A 17,455-nucleotide genomic window follows, 5' to 3' on the forward strand; every position below is an offset into this window, starting at 1 on the left:
TAGTCTTTTCTGTTTAAGATTATGAACAGTTATGAAATGTTAATTAAATCTGAATACTAGGAGGTCTTCGACTTAGAAATAAGTATAGCACACAACACTGTAACAGGTACACACAGAACTGATAATGGCTAAAATGGACTAATTAGCTGTTATCTTGGGACTACCTAAGACTTCATAAATACTTTTGACAAATTAGACAGGTCTTTAGCACACATTGTTTACTTCCATTCTTGTTCACATATGCTATGTCTCTTGAGGAAAAATATCTTAGCATACCAGACTATTTTATTCCTCATGAATGTACACATTGTAAGAAAAAAGTTTATTATTATTCTTTTACTTAACAAAAGCATCCTTTCATACCAAGTTTATTAATGTTAATACACAATTTATAAAACTAATATATGAACTCTTAATCAGTTTTTTAGTGACAAAGGAGAATAATTATCTAAACATTTAATATTTCGGAATAGCACAGAGTAATGGCTGTAAAATTTATCAAAATGTTTTGTTTTCCTCCTAACTTCTGATGCAAAGAAAAAAAGAAGAAAATGGTTACTTCTCTGCTTAGCAACTATATATATCCTTCTCAAAGCTAAAATTAACAATCAAGGCTTGTGCAAAAGGAGATCTATTTCTTATGGGTGTGCAATCATTTGATCTAGAGATTAATTTGCTGCTCCTGTAACTTCTTGTATCAACTAGAATGACATCCTAATGACTGCTATTGAACATAAAACCAGTTATGCATATGTATTTAACGGGATGCCAAAGAAGATAGTTAAACCTAATTTGGTGTTCTTTTCAAAGCTCTTTCCAGTAATCTCACCAAATAAATGGAATGTTTTGGACCACTTCTTCTTGAAAAGAATAATTCAAGCAATTGAGAGCTGGGTTAAGTTGAAATGTTATTGACCAATGCTGTGGAGACTTATCAATAAAAAAATGCCCTGTCATATTCCATAATCCAAAATCAATTTATAATTATTATGTAACAAGCATTCCCTATAAATAAAAATAAAGGTGGTAAAAGATAATCAGGTCTTGCCACCAAATTCTAAAACCGACAGATCTGACCTATTCCTACCATCAAAATTGACTATTTGCAAATTACTGTATATGGTCGGAGTGACATTCAAACATATTCTTAATGATTTATCTACATTTCAATCCTCAAAATTTTATCTATTTCTGTTGGCAGGTAAATGATGGTACATTCATTTTTGTTTCACTGCCACCTAAGTATTTTTAGTATAGTTTGTATTATGGTCAATAACCAAGTATTCCCTTTTCACTCCAATTTCTTAACATTGTGATTTTGTCAGATGCAAGCAAATATAAGCAAATCAAAATTGGATAAAACCTAGATATATGAGTTATATTAACAGACATTCAACTTCATTGATGCTTTTTCAGAGATGTGACTTAAATCTTACAGTAAATGTACAACTAAAACCAAATCAGAAACATGATTGTGTTCTTGAATAAAGAACAAAAAAGTCTGACTGACTGATTAAACCATAACTACTTAGCTTTAAATAGATTTTTTTTCCCTTACTGTGTAAAAGTTGTGTATGGCTTTAAAAAAAAAAAAAAGGCACACTAATATGGGAACGACACAATGCTTCTTAAAACACAAGTGATGCCTAGGGACCCTCGCTCTCCCTTTAATGATCCACTGCTCTCATTCAGCTGTCTTTCTTTTTTCAAATCTTTACATATGTGACAGCTCTCAAAAGTAGACCATAGACCATCTGGCATTTTCAGAGGTGGAACTTGTGCAAATTCAGCTCTATTGGGAGCGCACTGCTATCTTCTGCCTGCGTTATAAAGGGACAATAGAATGTAGAACTTATGAGTTGTTTTGAATTATTCATTTTTTTGCCTGTATATTCAAGAAATTTTACAAACTCTGCATTTTGTACTACATAATCACATGCGTTAAAGGTACAAAGAAACTTTTTGACACCTCTTTTCTACAGAAAGCTGGCATTTTGTTTGATATGTGAACATTCAGCATCTGTTATATCATTCTAAACAGGATGGGTGCTTCCACAAAAGACCCCATTTTAAACTTACTCTATATGAGCAAAAAAAAAAAAAAAAATGTATTCTTGAGATTCAGTAATGAATGCAATACACATCAAAATTTCAAATACCACTTATTTGAACATTCAGCATCTCCAAACCTGGATAGCATTGGTCACCTGCTTACCATATGTGTAAAGATTTTTAAAAAAATCATTTCTCACACAATGCAGCATGATTGTAATTTTAACATCCATGATGAATAGTTACAAATGTCTTAAGAAATACTATGCTTTCTAGGTTCAAATATTTTCAATCAGGAAGGAAACCGATAGAATTAGATCTAGTGATTTTCAATAAGAATAATAAGTATGGGAGTAATGAGTCAATAGCATGAACTTCTTTTGATAATTTAAAAAAAAACTGGGTGATACTGGAGCTAGTAATAACTATACTTGAGACTGCAGCTGCTGGAGGAGCAATATAAAGCAACATTCTGCTATAACATATAATCTATTAGCATGTGCAAATCATCTTCAGTTGCTGGTCTCTTTACACAAGTCAGATTTAATAAAATTACAAAAGAATTCTCATGCCATTTAGTCAGTTTAAATGGCTGCTGCACATATCCGAAAAAAAAAAAAAAAATCTGAATTAAACGCTTAGGATTTAAAATTGTCAGTAACAAAATGATCAAAATAGAATATGGAGAATAGAATGTGGAAGGGGGAAACTGACTTGGTATAAACCGAATTTACTCTTCCTAGGGATAGTTACAAAGCTTTTGTTGGGTACCCAGTATTATGCTACTCCTTGGTAACTATGAGACAGACAAACAGACACGCACCCACCCACCCCCCAACACACACACATACACGTGTAGACTTTATATATACTTATAACAAAATAGCATTCTATTAAATATACATAAAATATACATCTACATACAATAATAGGTTTAAAAGTTATTCATTTCAATATGCACTACTATGACTAAACTATATTATTGATAGGTCTAAAAGTTATTCATTTCAATATGCACTACTATGACTAAACTATATTATTGATAGGTTTAAAAGTTATTCATTTCAATATGCACTACTATGACTAAACTATATTATTTATACTTATTGTTATAATGTAAATTTAGGCTAAAATCAACTAAAATAAATGTGCTATTAGACAACTTGAATCAGCGTGATACAAACTTTTCTCAGTGTACAGACCCAGCATTCTAACACCCAGTCTGGAAGCTCCTGGCAATTTCTGTTCCCTTAGTTCCCCTCCAAAGGCCTTCTGAAATTTATTTCTCTCTCAAGCTTCTAAACTTTTCCATCACATCTTTTCCATCTTCATTTTACTTAATGTGTATACTAACATATTGAGATATATTTTGGAATTATAATTTTTTTTAGAATCTTGACCATTTAAGAGTCCCAATTAAATCCTGTGCTTACGTGACTGGGATCTCACAGGATAGAGGGGATTGTTCTTTGATGCTCTCATATAGATTAGCAATTGTAACAGTGATTCCTTTTTAATTATTGCAAAATAAATCATCAAATGTCAGGGGTTGGAGGTACTTCTTCCCCAAACAAAAGAATACAACTTTTAGAAGTCTGGAGAATTGAGCACTTTTCTCCATTGCACAAAGAACATTTAGGAAGTACTTGAACATCTTTAAGTACAGTCTGGAAGAGGGTGATTGCTAGCTGTTTCCCAGATCCATCCTCCCCATCGTTCCCGGCTATGGGGCTAACCCATTTCCCAGCATTCCTTGCAGTTTGTTTCAGCCACGTGACCATGTTTGCTCTGAAGGGCTGAAGAGAAGAATTTATTTCTGTCACTTCTAGGCCTAGACCTTACAACTTGGGTGTGTCCTCCTTATGCTTCTTTTTCCTTGTACTTGGCAGCAACCCAGCTTTGACCACGGCTGAGGGAAATACCTTAAAGGATATTGGAGAAACCAAACAGCAAGAATCTGCATGGCAGCAGAGGAGAGCCTCTTACTGACCTGGAATGCTCATCTCATGCTGTTACATAAGAAATAAACTTGAATTTAGCCATGGGATTAATGCTGCGACTCATGATATAACATAGCTTCTACCAATGCCTATGAACAACTATGTAAAGTACATCTACATATAATATACATAAACTGTCCCTAGCCCCAAAGATCCAAAAGACATCATACTTCACTAGTGAAAAAGAAGCAAAACAATCTAATAGTAGTGGAAAGACCACTGCCGAATATACAGACTCTGATGGATCTTAGAAAGCAACTGCTCAACTTTATAAGGTAGGAGCCAGTTATCACTGAGGGATAATCATGCATGTTGTGATTCTGTAGGCAAAGTATCCCAGCCTTACTCCACCACTCTAGCACAGTGATACAACTCTGTCAAATTCTACCTTTACCATGGCTGGAAGGAAATCCAGCAGGGTGACCAACCATCCCAGCTTGCTCAGGACTGAAGGAGGTGCTGGAAGGCAGAACTAATGGTTTTATAACTAGGACAGTCCCAGGCAAACTGGGACCAGTCAGTTACCTTAATATCAGGAGCAATTTGTACACAAGTATTTTCTTCAACAAGATACTGGCAACAATAGTGGGAAGTGTGTACGCTTTGACAAACAAGACCCACTAAGGTTTGAATTTTGGAGCCAGTATTTCCTGGTTCTCTGAGCTTGAGAAAATTACTGCATCCCCCTGGGCAGTAGGATGTTCATTGGCAAAATGAGAGGAGATGATAGATCTCATGGACCTGGGTTTGTCTTCCCAGTTCCACCCCACTGATCTCTCCCTCCTCACTCTCCCCTACTTAATCCACACCCCATTTGATTCTGATTTATTAGTTGGCTTTTATTTTTTATTCTGTGTTACCAGATACTTTCTTCCCTTATAAGTCAACCCCAAACCTTCTTGTAAATAAGCAGATTTCAAATAAATATACAGAGAAATAAATTAAAAAAATAAAGACCATTAACAAAAGTGATGTACATTTTCTTTTTAATATCTTCATGTATTACAGAAAAGTCCCCAGGGAGTACACCAAAGAATAATACAAATCTTTATTACATCCCCTCCAAGTGCAGCATTTGTTGCATCATGTTTTTATCCTCAAATGGATGACAAATTTGGCTTCACTTCATGCCAGCCTTTGAATATCATAGTTTTTACTTAACTTACCTGGATAAGAGGAGCCCACCACCCATACATTTGAGAATAGACTATTTTCAGTTTAAGTTAGCAGGTTTCATTATGGATTGCTGTCTGCTAGCTTCATTTATTAAAAGAACATATTGTCCACCTATATAATCCCATAGTGAAGATGGGGCCTCTGGTTGCTGTGGTCTCCTTTGTTCTCTGACTCAATAGGTATTTTCCATCCTTTGACTTAACTGATAAAGTGACCTCTGCTTATAAGTATTTATAATTCTATGTGTGTGTGTGCTAATCGCTCAGTTGTGTCCGACTCTTGCAACCCCATGGACTGTAGCTTCCTAGGCTCCTCTGTCCATAGGGATTCTCCAAGCAAGAATACTGCAGTGGGTTGCCATTTCCTTCTCCAGTTATAATTGTATAGTAAACATCTACATAAATATGTTAATATTTTACAGAGAATAAATAGCCTACACAGTGATTTCTGTATGCCTGAAAATACACTAATAAAAAGATAGCACAATCCAAAAATCTATTTTACCTAAGGCAATGGCAACCTACTCCAGTATCCTTGCCTGGAGAATCCCACAGACAAAGGAGCCTGGTAGGCTACAGTCCATGGGGTCGCAAAGAGTCGGACATGACTGAGCAACTCACACACACAGACATATACATATACATGGAATATGTTTAGGTACAAAGGGATTTCCTTTGTGTGTTTTATTTTAAGATCAATTAGTGGGCAAGCAGAAGTTTGAAAAGTCCTACTGTTATCATGTTAGTTTCAACAAATAGAAGTTTTTTTCTCAAAATTCTCAAAACAATAGTAAGTTAGGAAGTATCAGGTAGTTACACCTCACTTCAAAAGTCATACCATTAATTAAACATTTTATTGACCTTGCTAGTATTTCACCATGAGGCTTATAGGGAAAGATTTTTAAAACTATTATTTGTTTTTAGAAGTAATCACTTTAAAATCACCTGATTTTCTATCACAAAGGGATAGAACATATCAAATATTATCTTTTCAAATAACATATGAAAAACACTTAGCCAAGTTAGCATTTACAAACATTAGGCAGCATATACAAAAGTAAAATTAGGGTGGATGGCACCTAAAAAAGCATATACTGAAAATTCCAAATATCTGAAATTTTCAGATTCATCCAGAGTCTTTACATACTGATTGTAGCTTTGAAGGACCACAAAGCATATAAGAAGACATCCCATTACGAAGCATCCAATACTCTTAGGTTTCAACTTAACATACACATTGAGATATCTAGACAGGTGCAGAAGTGCTTTCTGGCATAGGTCCTAGACCCAGTCTGCTACTGGGTGCGTTTAGCCCTCCTCCATGTGATAAGAGAGAGGATACAATGGTTAGATAGCATCAGTGACTCAGCGGCTATGAATCTGAGCAAACACTAGGAGATTGTCGAGGACAGAGGTACCTGGCATGCTACAGTCCATGAGGACACAACTTAGTAACTGAACAACAACAAATATGATAAGGCTCTCTGGTAAGGCACAATACAAGTCAAAAATCCTAAGATGGAGGACTCTGATCTAATATAAAAACCTGCATCAGGAGTAGCATCAATTACTAATTGGCAATTACCAAGAGCATTGCCAACAACTGAACAACAATGACATTTGTCATCTGCCTCTGTGGAGACTGAAGCCTGTGCTGCTATTGCCATTGAACTTCAACAACCCCTGAAGGAGTTTAGGGTGGAGTGAGGCACTCTGAAAATATATACCCATCTGATTGCAGAGTTCCAAAGAATAGCAAGGAGAGATAAGAAAGCCTTCTTCAGGGATCAGTGAAAAGAAATAGAGGAAAACAATAGAACAGGAAAGACTCGAGATCTCTTCAAGAAAATTAGAGATACCAAGAGAACATTTCATGCACAGATGGGCACAATAAAGGACAGAAATGGTACGGACCTAACAGAAGCAGAAGATATTAAGAAGAGGTGGCAAGAAAACACAGAAGAACTATACAAAAAATATCTACATTACCCAGATAACTATGATGGTGTGATCACTCACCTTGAGCCAGACATCCCAGAATGTGAAAGCAAGTGGGCTTTAGGAAGCATCACTACGAATGATGCTAGTGGAGGTGATGGAATTCCAGTTGAGCTTTTTCAAATCCTAAAAGATGATGCTGTTAAAGTGTTACACTTGATATTAGTTGGTTGTTGGTTCAGTCACTAAGTCATGTTGGACTCTTGTGACCCCATGGACTGTAGCCTTCCAGGCTCCTCTGTCCATTGGATTTCCCAGGCAAGAATAATGGAGTGGTATGTCATTTCCTTCTCCAGGGAATCTTACCGACCAAGGGATTGAACCCAGGTCTCCTGTCTAGCAGGCAGATTGTTTACCAACTGAGCTACAGTGGGAAGCCCACTCAGTAGGCCAGTAAATTTGGAAAACTCAGCAGTGGCCAAGGACCGGAAAAGGTCAGTTTTCATTCCAATCCCAAAGTAAGGCAATGTGAAAGAATGCTCAAACTACCATACAATTGCACTCATCTCACATGCTAGTAAAGTAATGCTCAAAATTCTCCAAGCCAGACTTCAACAGTATGTGAACCACGAACTTCCAGATGTTCAAGCTTGATTGAGAAAAGGCAGAGGAACCGGAGATCAAATTGCCAACATCTGTTGGATAATAGAAAAAGCAAGAACTAGAGTTTCAGAAAAACATCTACTTCTGCTTTATTGACTACTCTAAAGCCTTTGACTGTGTGGATCACAACAAACTGGAAAATTCATAAAGAGATGGGAATACCAGAAGACCTTACCTGCCTCCTGAGAAACCTGAGTGCAGGTCAAGAAGCAACACGTAGAACCAGACATGGAACAATGAATGGCCTGGTTCAAAATTGGGAAAGGGGGATGTGAAGGCTATATATTGTCACCCTGTTTATTTAACTTATATGCAGAGTATATCATGCAAAATGTCAGATGAAATGTGCTGGATGAAGCACAAGCTGAAATCAGAATTGCTGGGAGAAATATTAATAACCTCAGATATACAGATGATACCACCCATATGGCAGAAAGCAAAGAACAACTAAAGAGCCTCTTGATGAAAGTGAAAGAGGAGAGTGAAAAAGTTGGCTTAAGACTCAACAAAAACTTCTTTATTAGTCATGAGGATCTGATGTCACCATGATCTAAATAAATCCCTTATGATTATATGCAGTGAAAGTGACAAATAAATTGGAGGGATTAGATCTGAAAGACAGAGTTCCTGAAGAACTCTGTAAGGAGTTTTGTAACACTGTATAGGAGGCAGTGAGTGATCAAAACCATCCCAAAGAAGGGAAAAAATTGCGAAAAGGCAAAATGGTTGTCTGAGGAGGCCTTATAAATAGCTGAGAAAAGAAGTGAAAGGCAAAGGAGAAAAGAAAAAATACACCCATCTGAATGCAGAGTTCCAAAGATTAGCAAGGAGAGATAAGAAAGCCTGCCTTAATGATCAATTTAAAGGAATAGAGGAAAACAATAGAATGGGAAAAACTAGAGATCTCTTCAAGAAAATTAAATACACCAAGGGAACACTTCATGCAAAGATGGGCATAATAAAGGACAGAAATGGTATGGATCTAACAGAAGCAGAAGATATTAAGAAGAGGTGGCAAGAATACATAGAAGAATTATACAAAAAAGATCTTAATGACCTGGATAAACATGATGGCGTGATCAATCACTTAGAGCCAGACACCCTGAAGTGTGAAGTCAAGTGGGCCATAGAAAGCATCACTAGGAACAAAGCTAGTAGAAGTGATGGAATTGCAGCTGAGCTATTTCAAATCCTAAAAGATGATGCTGTTAAACTGCTACACTTAATATGCCAGCAAATTTGGAAAACTCAGAAGTGGCCACAGGACTGGAAGAGGTCAGTTCTCATTCCAATCCCAAAGAAAGGCAATGCCAAAGAATGTTCAAACTACCGCACAACTGCACTCATTTCATATGCTAGCAAGACCAAGCTCAAAATACCCCAAGCTAGGCTTCAACAGTACGTGAATCATGAACTCCACAAGCTGGATTTATAAAGGCAGAAGTTCCAGAGATCAAATTCCCAACATCTATTGGATCATTAGAAAAGCAAGAGAATTCCATAGAAATATCTACTTCTGCTTTATTGACTACTCTAAAGCCTTTGACTGTGTGGATCATAGCAACACACTGGAAAATTCTTAAAGAGAATGGAATACCAGACCACTTTACCTGCCTCCTGAGATTCCTGTATGCAGGTCAAGAAGAAACAGTTAGAAGCAGACATGGAATGATGGCCTGGTTCAAAATTGGGAAAGGGGTACATCAAGGCTGTATATTGTCACCCTGCTTATTTAACTTTTTATTCAGCTTACATCATGTGAAATGCCAGTCTGCATGAAGCACAGCTGTAATAAGACTGGCAGGAGAAATATCAATAACCTCATATATGCAGATGATACCACTTTAATGGCAGAAAGGGAAGAGGAACTAAACAGCCTCTTGATGAGGTTAAAAGAAGAGAGTGAAAAAGCTGGTTTAAAACTCAACATTCATTTTTTGATTGGGTCATTTATTTTTCTGGAATTGAACTGTAGAAGTAGCTTATATATTTTTGAGATTAGTTGTTTGTCAGTTGCTTCATTTGCTATTATTTTCTCCCATTCTGAAGGCTGTCTTTTCACTTTGCTTATAGTTTCCTTTGTTGTGCAGAAGCTTTTAAGGTTAATTAGGTCCCATTTGTTTATTTTTGCTTTTATTTCCAATATTCTGGGAAGTGGGTCATAGAGGATCCTGCTGTGATGTATGTCGGAGAGTGTTTTGCCTATGTTCTCCTCTAGGAGTTTTATAGTTTCTGGTCTTACATTTAGATCTTTAATCCATTTTGAGTTTATTTTTGTGTATGGTGTTAGAAAGTGCTCTAGTTTCATTCTTTTACAAAATGGGCCAAAGAACTAAATAGACATTTCTCCAAAGAAGACATACAGATGGCTAACAAACACATGAAAAGATGCTCAACATCACTCATTATCAGAGAAATGCAAATCAAAACCATTATGAGGTACCATTTCACGCCATTCAGAATGGCTGCGATCCAAAAGTCTACAAGCAATAAATGCTGGAGAGGGTGTGGAGAAAACGGAACCCTCTTACACTGTTGGTGGGAATGCAAACTAGTACAGCCACTATGGAGAACAGTGTGGAGATTCCTTAAAAAACTGGAAATAGAACTGCCTTATGATCCAGCAATCCCACTGCTGGGCATACATACTGAGGAAACCAGAATTGAAAGAGACACATGTACCCCAGTGTTCATCGCAGCACTGTTTATAATAGCCAGGACATGGAAGCAACCTAGATGTCCATCAACAGATGAATGGATAAGAAAGCTGTGGTACATATACACAATGGAGTATTACTCAGCCATTAAAAAGAATACATTTGAATCAGTTCTAATGAGGTGGATGAAACTGGAGCCTATTATACAGAGTGAAGTAAGCCAGAAAGAAAAACACCAATACAGTATACTAATGCATGTATATGGAATTTAAAAAGATGGTAACAATAACCCTGTATACGAGACAGCAAAAGAGACACTGATGTATAGAACAGTGTTTTGGACTCTGGGGGAGAGGGAGAGGGTGGGATGATTTGGGAGAATGGCATTGAAATATGTAAAATATCATATATGGAACGAGTTGCCAATCCAGGTTCGATGCACGATACTGGATGCTTGGGGCTGGTGCACTGGGATGACCCAGAGGGATGGTATGGGGAGGGAGGAGGGAGGAGGGTTCAGGATGGGGAACACATGTATACCTGTGGCGGATTCATTTCGATATTTGGCAAAACCAATACAATATTGTAAAGTTTAAAAATAAAATAAAATTTAAAAATAATAAATAATAAAACTCAACATTCAAAAAAACGAAGATCATGGCATTCAGTCTCATCACTTCATAGCAAATAATTGGGGAAACAACGGAAACAGTGACAGACTTTATTTTCTTGGGCTCCAAAATCATTGCAGATGATGACTGCAGCCATGAAATTAAAACACACTTGTTTCTTGGAAGAAAAACTATGACAAACTTAGACAGTGTATTACAAAGCAGAGACATTGCTTTGCTGACAAAGATCTGTATAGTCAAATATATGGTTTTTCCAGGTTTCATGTAAGGATATAAGAGTTGGACCATAAAGAAAGCTGAGCTCTGAAGAATTGATACCTTTGAACTGTGGTGCTGGAGAAGACTCTTGAGAATCCCTTGGACTGCAAGATCAAACCAGTCAATCCTAATAAAAATCAGTCCTGAATATTCATTGGAAACACTGATGCTGAAGCTGAAACTCCAATACTTTGGCTACATGATGGGAAGAGCTGACTCATTGGAAAAGACCCTGATGCTGGGAAAGACTGAAGGCAGGAGGAGAAGGGACCGACAGAGGATGAGGTTGGATGGCACCACTGACTCAATGGAAATGAGTTTGAGCAACGTCAGGGAGATGGTGAAGGACAGGGAGGCCTGGCGTGCTGCAGTCCATGGGGTCACAGAGTCGGACACACTAGGCAACTGAACAACCATCCCAGCTGGAATGTCAGTAGTCAATACGAAACAGTAGCAAAATGGCTAGTTAAAATAAGCAGTCTGCAGTCCTTGGGGCATAGAGTACCTGCAAAGGAAGGCTGGAGCTTTAGGGGACTTGCAGAAATCTACCCATATATTGGTATTTTGGAGTTCTCCTGGCTTTTGGTAGCTGCTGCAAGAAAACAACAAACTCCATCTAACTGGCTGACATGAAAGTCAACTAGAAAAAGCAGACAGTTTTATTAAAGAAAGCTTTTTTACCTGCAAGCAATACAACCAAACCCAGGAACACACAAATAAATCAGGTATCCTATAAATCGAAACAGACGCTCCCTTCAATAGAGACAAATTTCAAAAAGCTTTCCTTGCCTGAACGCAAGCCTTGGTGAGTAGAGCAAGGGCTAGATTTCAGCCCTCACTTGCCTCTGTGAAACTCACAAATATAAAACCATAAGAAACAGTCCTGGTAGCCAGTAATGGTTAGACTGCTGAAGTTCAGATCTCTTATCTGAATTTCAGCAGCCGTATTATTTGTTCCAGTCCGAATGCAGGGTGCTGATCAGGTAAATGTGATGTGCTGGAAAATGAAATGAGGGGATATTAGGGGTGCAGGAGTGGTAGGAGCCTGAACCTCCAGGCTCTCTCAAGTGCCTCTCCCTCATACTCAGTAGTTCCCATGACTCATTCCCAAGGGATACAAGCTGGGGAAGGAGCCTGAGGAAGCATATGACCTGGATCAAGCTTCACCACCCGCAGAAGAGCAAGTGACAGGAAGCCATTAAATCAAGACTAAAGGAAACAGAGGGATTCCTGAATCCTGAAACAAAAGTGGCAAGTCAAGGGACCAGAGTCAAACTATTTGACACATAACTTTTGTACCAGTTACCAGAAAATAAAGCATGCCACAATCACCTATAAAGGAAAAAAGAGGTGGGGTGGGCGGGGTGGAGGGGTATATTCATAAGCAACCAACAAAGATCTTAAAGAACTTATATAGCTAGGAAAAAAAAAAAATTCCTAGTCCAGCAAATAAAGACTTGTGACTGTTCCACCTTAAGACAATCCCTGATGCTACCAATAAGAAAAGAACTGCTAAGGCCCCTGCAAGGGAATCCTCCCCAAAGCCCTTCTCAGAGATGGCCATGAAGGACACTCAATAAGGGAAAATTTCTTAGCAGATAATCCTCAGGTAAACACAACCACTGGCCACAGAAGCCAGGCCAAGGTTAGGGAAGAAACTTAACAAAGATGCTTATGATAGCTCTGGGCTTCCCAGATGGTGCTAGTGGTAAAGAACCCACCTGCCAGGAGGAGACCTAAGAGACCTGGGTTTCATCCCTGGGTCAGGAATATCCCCTGGAGAAGGAAAATGGCGACCCACTCCAGTATTCTTGCCTGGAGAATTCCATGGACAGAGAAGCCTGTGGGCTACAGTCCATGGGGTCGCAAAGAGTCAGACACAACTGAAGCAACTTAGAACGCACATGATAGTCCCTGGCCACAGCATCTTCTGGACTACCCTGCACCAGGGTGATATGGACACTCCCTAGACCAATCCTGTACTTAAGTTTACAGAGCAGCTATCCTATACTTCCTTCACCATTATACAGTCAGATATGTTTTAGGCCATAATTTCCAAGAACATGAGGCACTACATGCAGATTTGATTGAGATCAGATTTCGTGATCATTTTAGAGGAAGAATAAAGATCACCCAGAAGTCTGTGGAATAATGACCATATAACACTAGCTCTAGATGTATCATAGGAATGTGACTTGTCTCTCATTAGGGACAGGCAGAGTACACAGTTTGTTCAAAAGAAAACGGGATCTCATGAGGTAGGAATATTTTGAAATGATATGTAGGGAACAAAATGTATCTGTGTAGACACACAGAGAAATGGATGCCAGTCAGCCAGGGACTGGACCATCGTAGATACCTGTTCTTGGTCCACCCAACATCATCCCCTTTATTCTGGTGGTTGTGTAGGTAATTATGAGAACAGAACCTCCATTTGCTGACAAGAGCCCTTCTAAAATTAGTATTTTCAGTTACATAGGTTTTGCACGCAGAGCTTGACAACTTTAGGCATTTGCTGACTTGCCTTTGATTACATAGCAAGTGCCTTAAGGACAAGATTCTGTCTTCTCAGAGTTCCATCAACCTTATCAGGTGCATACCAGCTGACAAAAAGCCTTGTACAATGTTCAGCACCCAGTGGACACCCAGTGAAAATTAACTGATGATGATAAATTATACTAGCTTTTAAGCTGTCACTTGATCCCAGTGTATAACAACCTTCCTGAATAAATCAAGCAACAGTTTGGTATTCAGTACCATTATAAACTTCTTCCTTCACCTTCACGAGTCTAGGGAATTGCTGTAAAAGCATAATATGAGGATGGTGACGCTATAGGAAAAATTCAAGAAACCCACGTTACAAGGGAATTAAAGATTCAGTTACAGATATCAAACTATGCATAGGGAAATACATCAAAAATACTAGTCAAGTGACCTTTTTGAAAACAGCCTAGGAAAAGTCAGTATACCAAATTATAGAGCTTAAAGTTTTTCCTCCTCCCTATAATAAAAGTAAATCCAACTTAATGTACAAGTAAAATTGCTTTCTCCTTGAGATTTCAGGAGTGGCAATGCAAATTGAGTTTCAGTTAGGAGATATGGAATCAGAGAAAACTAGGTACTGCTAACTGAACATTTAAAAAGTCAACTTATTTTCAGTAGTTTATACAAGGTAAATCAGAAGAAAAGCTTAAATTCTGTTATTATGAATTCCCCAGAGCTTTAACAGAACACATAATAGTTAAACTTCATTGGTGAGTATTTGTTATTAGAATAGCTTTTCATTCTTCAATAAATTTCTTTAAGATATGACCCAAGACAAGGAAACCTTTGTACTTTACTTCAAATAACAGCTCTCATTATAGATGATGCTGTCTCTGACATAATCTGAAAAACAGGTCTCCAAGCAAAGTTCTCAGAATTGACTCTAAGACTAGGATGGGCCTAACTGTCAGTCCAACCCCAACAGGAGAGCCTGTATTTCCTTCATAAAGAATTAAAAAGCTGCTTATCCCAGAAATGAACAACAATTTCAGAAAAATGGTGTAATACAATTTTCCAAGCCTGTGTAGGTAGATTCACAAATACACATTTAAAATTCTCATATGTGAACAATGGATGATAAATGTAAACATAATGGAAAGATTTCAATATAAAAATGCATAAGTGAAAATAACAATATTTTTCTCATTATCTTGTCTTCTCCTAAGATGAAATCTCTCCCCCCTACCTCCTTACAAGGCTGCTTTAAATTTTTGGAGCCTGATTGGTAGAATGTTAATTTTAGATTCTTGCCTTCACCAACATATCAAGATAATTTTAACTTCTGTGACAATAAAATGTTACCCAAACATACGCATCAGGAAATGACTTAAACACAAAGGAACAAGGTCATTAACCACATCTGAAGATGAGTGTGATTGAGACCGTTTATGCAAACATTTCTTCCTCTGATTTTGCCATTAAAACACAAAAAATTCATCAAGGTACCTTTGGCTGCATACTAAATTAAATACGTTATTGAAAAATATTTGTTGAGTACATACTCTTGTGCCAGCAATTGTGCTAGGGATAAGGGATTTACAGTGAACAAAACTTCTAAAGACCTTGCCTTTCAGATAGGTATTATCTAGCATAACAAGAAACCCAAAGATCGGACAGCTCTAGTATTATTAATTCTGCAGGTTCTATATTTTCACTGCCATCCTTGGCATGTCTACTTTTCCGTCTGACTTTTCCCCACATAGTTACAAGACTCCTTGACACAACTCCAGACACCACATTGAGAGATGATGACAGTCCTTGAAAAAAAAAAGGGAGCTCATTCCAACTGTCTCTTTTAAGAATACAAAAATGCCATTCCCAGAAGTCCTCCAGGAGACATCTTCCAGTTTCATTGGTCAGCAATGTCCCATGCTGACCCCAAACTGCCCTCCTGTCTGCTTCCAGAGCAAAATTTGTTAAAGGTCTGCTCTCTTCACCAGACAGGAGGCGCCTCTGTAGGAAGAAGCATGTCATTCATCCACTTGGATAGTCACTCAATGAGCATTTATTAAGTGCCCAACACTTCCTAATATCTGCTCCAGCACTTAGAAAGTGGTCATTTAGACAAAAATGAATGAAGGAATGGAATAAGACAACAATAATGTTCATTTTATACCTCTCAATTTCAATCATTTAAATAAAATCTTAAGTATATCTGCCATACCTAGAAACATAAATAAGTCTGAGGAGGCCTTACTAATAGCTGAGAAGAGAGGCGAAAGGCAAAGTAGAAAGGGAAAGAAGGTGGCATTAGTGGTAAAGAACCCACCTGCCAATGCAGGAGACATAAGAAAGAGAGGTTTGATTCCCAGGTTGGGAAGATGCTCTGAAGGAAGGCATGGCAATCCACTCCAGTATCCTTGCCTTCAGGATCCCATGGACAGAAGAACCTGGCAGGCTACAGTCCATGGGGTCACAAAGATCAGACAGGACTGAAGCAACTTAACACATACACACACACCCAACTGAATGCAGAGTTCCAGAAAATAGTAAGGAGAGATAAGAAAGACTTCTTAAGTGAACAATGCAAAGAAATAGAAGAAAACAATAGAATGGGAAAGACTAAAAATCTCTTCAAGAAAATTAGATATACCAAGAGAATATTTCATGCAAAGATGGGCACAATAAAAAACAGAAATGGCAAGGACCTAATGGAAGCAGAGGATATTAAGAAGAGGTGGCAAGAACACACAGAACTAAACAAAAAAGTCTAATGACCTGAGTAACCATGCTACTGTGGTCACTTACCTAGAGAAAGACATCCAGGAATGTGAAGTCAAGTGGGCCTCAGGAAGCATCACTAGGAACAAAGCTAGTGGAGGTGATGGAATTCCAGCTGAACTGTTTCAAATCCTAAAAGATGATGCTGTTAAATTGCTGCATTCAATATGCCAGAGTATTTGGAAAACCCAGCAGAGGCCATAGGACTGGAAGAGGTCAGTTTTCATTCCAATCCCAAAGAGAGGCAATGCCGAAGAATGTTTAACTACTGCACAGTTGCACTCATTTCACATGCCAGCAAGATTATGCTCAAAATACTTCAAGCTAGGCTTCAGCAGTACATGAACTGAGAACTTCCAGATGTACAAGCTGGATTTATAAAGGCAGAGGAACCAGAGAGCAAATCCTTTGGATCACAGAAAAAGCAAGGAAAAAAAAAAAAAACAAAACCTACTTCTGCTTCATTGACTATGCTAAAGCCTTTGACTGTGTAGATCACAACAAACCGTGGAAAATTATCAAAGAAATGGGAATACCAGACTACCTTACCTGCCTCCTGAGAATCCTGTATGCAGGTTAAGAAACAGCAGTTAGAAACAGACATGGAACAGACAGGTTCAAAATTGGGAAAGAAGTAAATCAAGGCTGTATATTGTCACCCTGCTTAATATTTAACTTCTATTCAGAGTATATCATGTGAAATGCTGGGCTGGATGACTCACAAGCTGGAATCAAGACTGGCGGGAGATATATCAACACCCTCATATATGCAGATGATACCACTTTAATGGCAGAAAGGGAAGAGGAACTAAACA

The 17,455-nt window shown here is 38.0% G+C and overlaps 2 protein-coding genes across 17 annotated transcripts in view; one reads left to right on the forward strand and one right to left on the reverse strand.

Annotated features, from left to right (window-relative positions):
• Window positions 1-17,455, forward strand: part of LOC129659174 (uncharacterized) — a 480,433-nt gene that overhangs the window by 421,247 nt on the left and 41,731 nt on the right. For 7 of the 11 annotated variants that reach the window (XR_008717843.1, XR_008717844.1, XR_008717829.1 and 4 more), the window contains one exon: window positions 3,942-4,086. The exons of 3 other annotated variants lie outside the window; for them this stretch is intronic. Coding sequence is in view for 3 of the 8 variants with exons in the window: in XM_055590325.1 (XP_055446300.1) it covers window positions 3,942-3,965 (24 nt within the window). In the remaining 5 variants the exon portion in view is untranslated. Of the gene's footprint in view, window positions 1-810; window positions 1,219-3,941; window positions 4,087-17,455 lie in introns of those variants that run through there. One more of the 11 variants, XM_055590324.1, reaches the window with a different exon arrangement.
• Window positions 1-17,455, reverse strand: part of MDFIC (MyoD family inhibitor domain containing) — a 323,251-nt gene that overhangs the window by 38,500 nt on the left and 267,296 nt on the right. The window lies entirely within an intron of this gene.

The sequence above is a fragment of the Bubalus kerabau genome, chromosome 8 (genome assembly GCF_029407905.1).
Source record: "Bubalus kerabau isolate K-KA32 ecotype Philippines breed swamp buffalo chromosome 8, PCC_UOA_SB_1v2, whole genome shotgun sequence".
In the NCBI taxonomy this organism is placed as follows: Eukaryota; Metazoa; Chordata; class Mammalia; order Artiodactyla; family Bovidae; genus Bubalus; species Bubalus kerabau.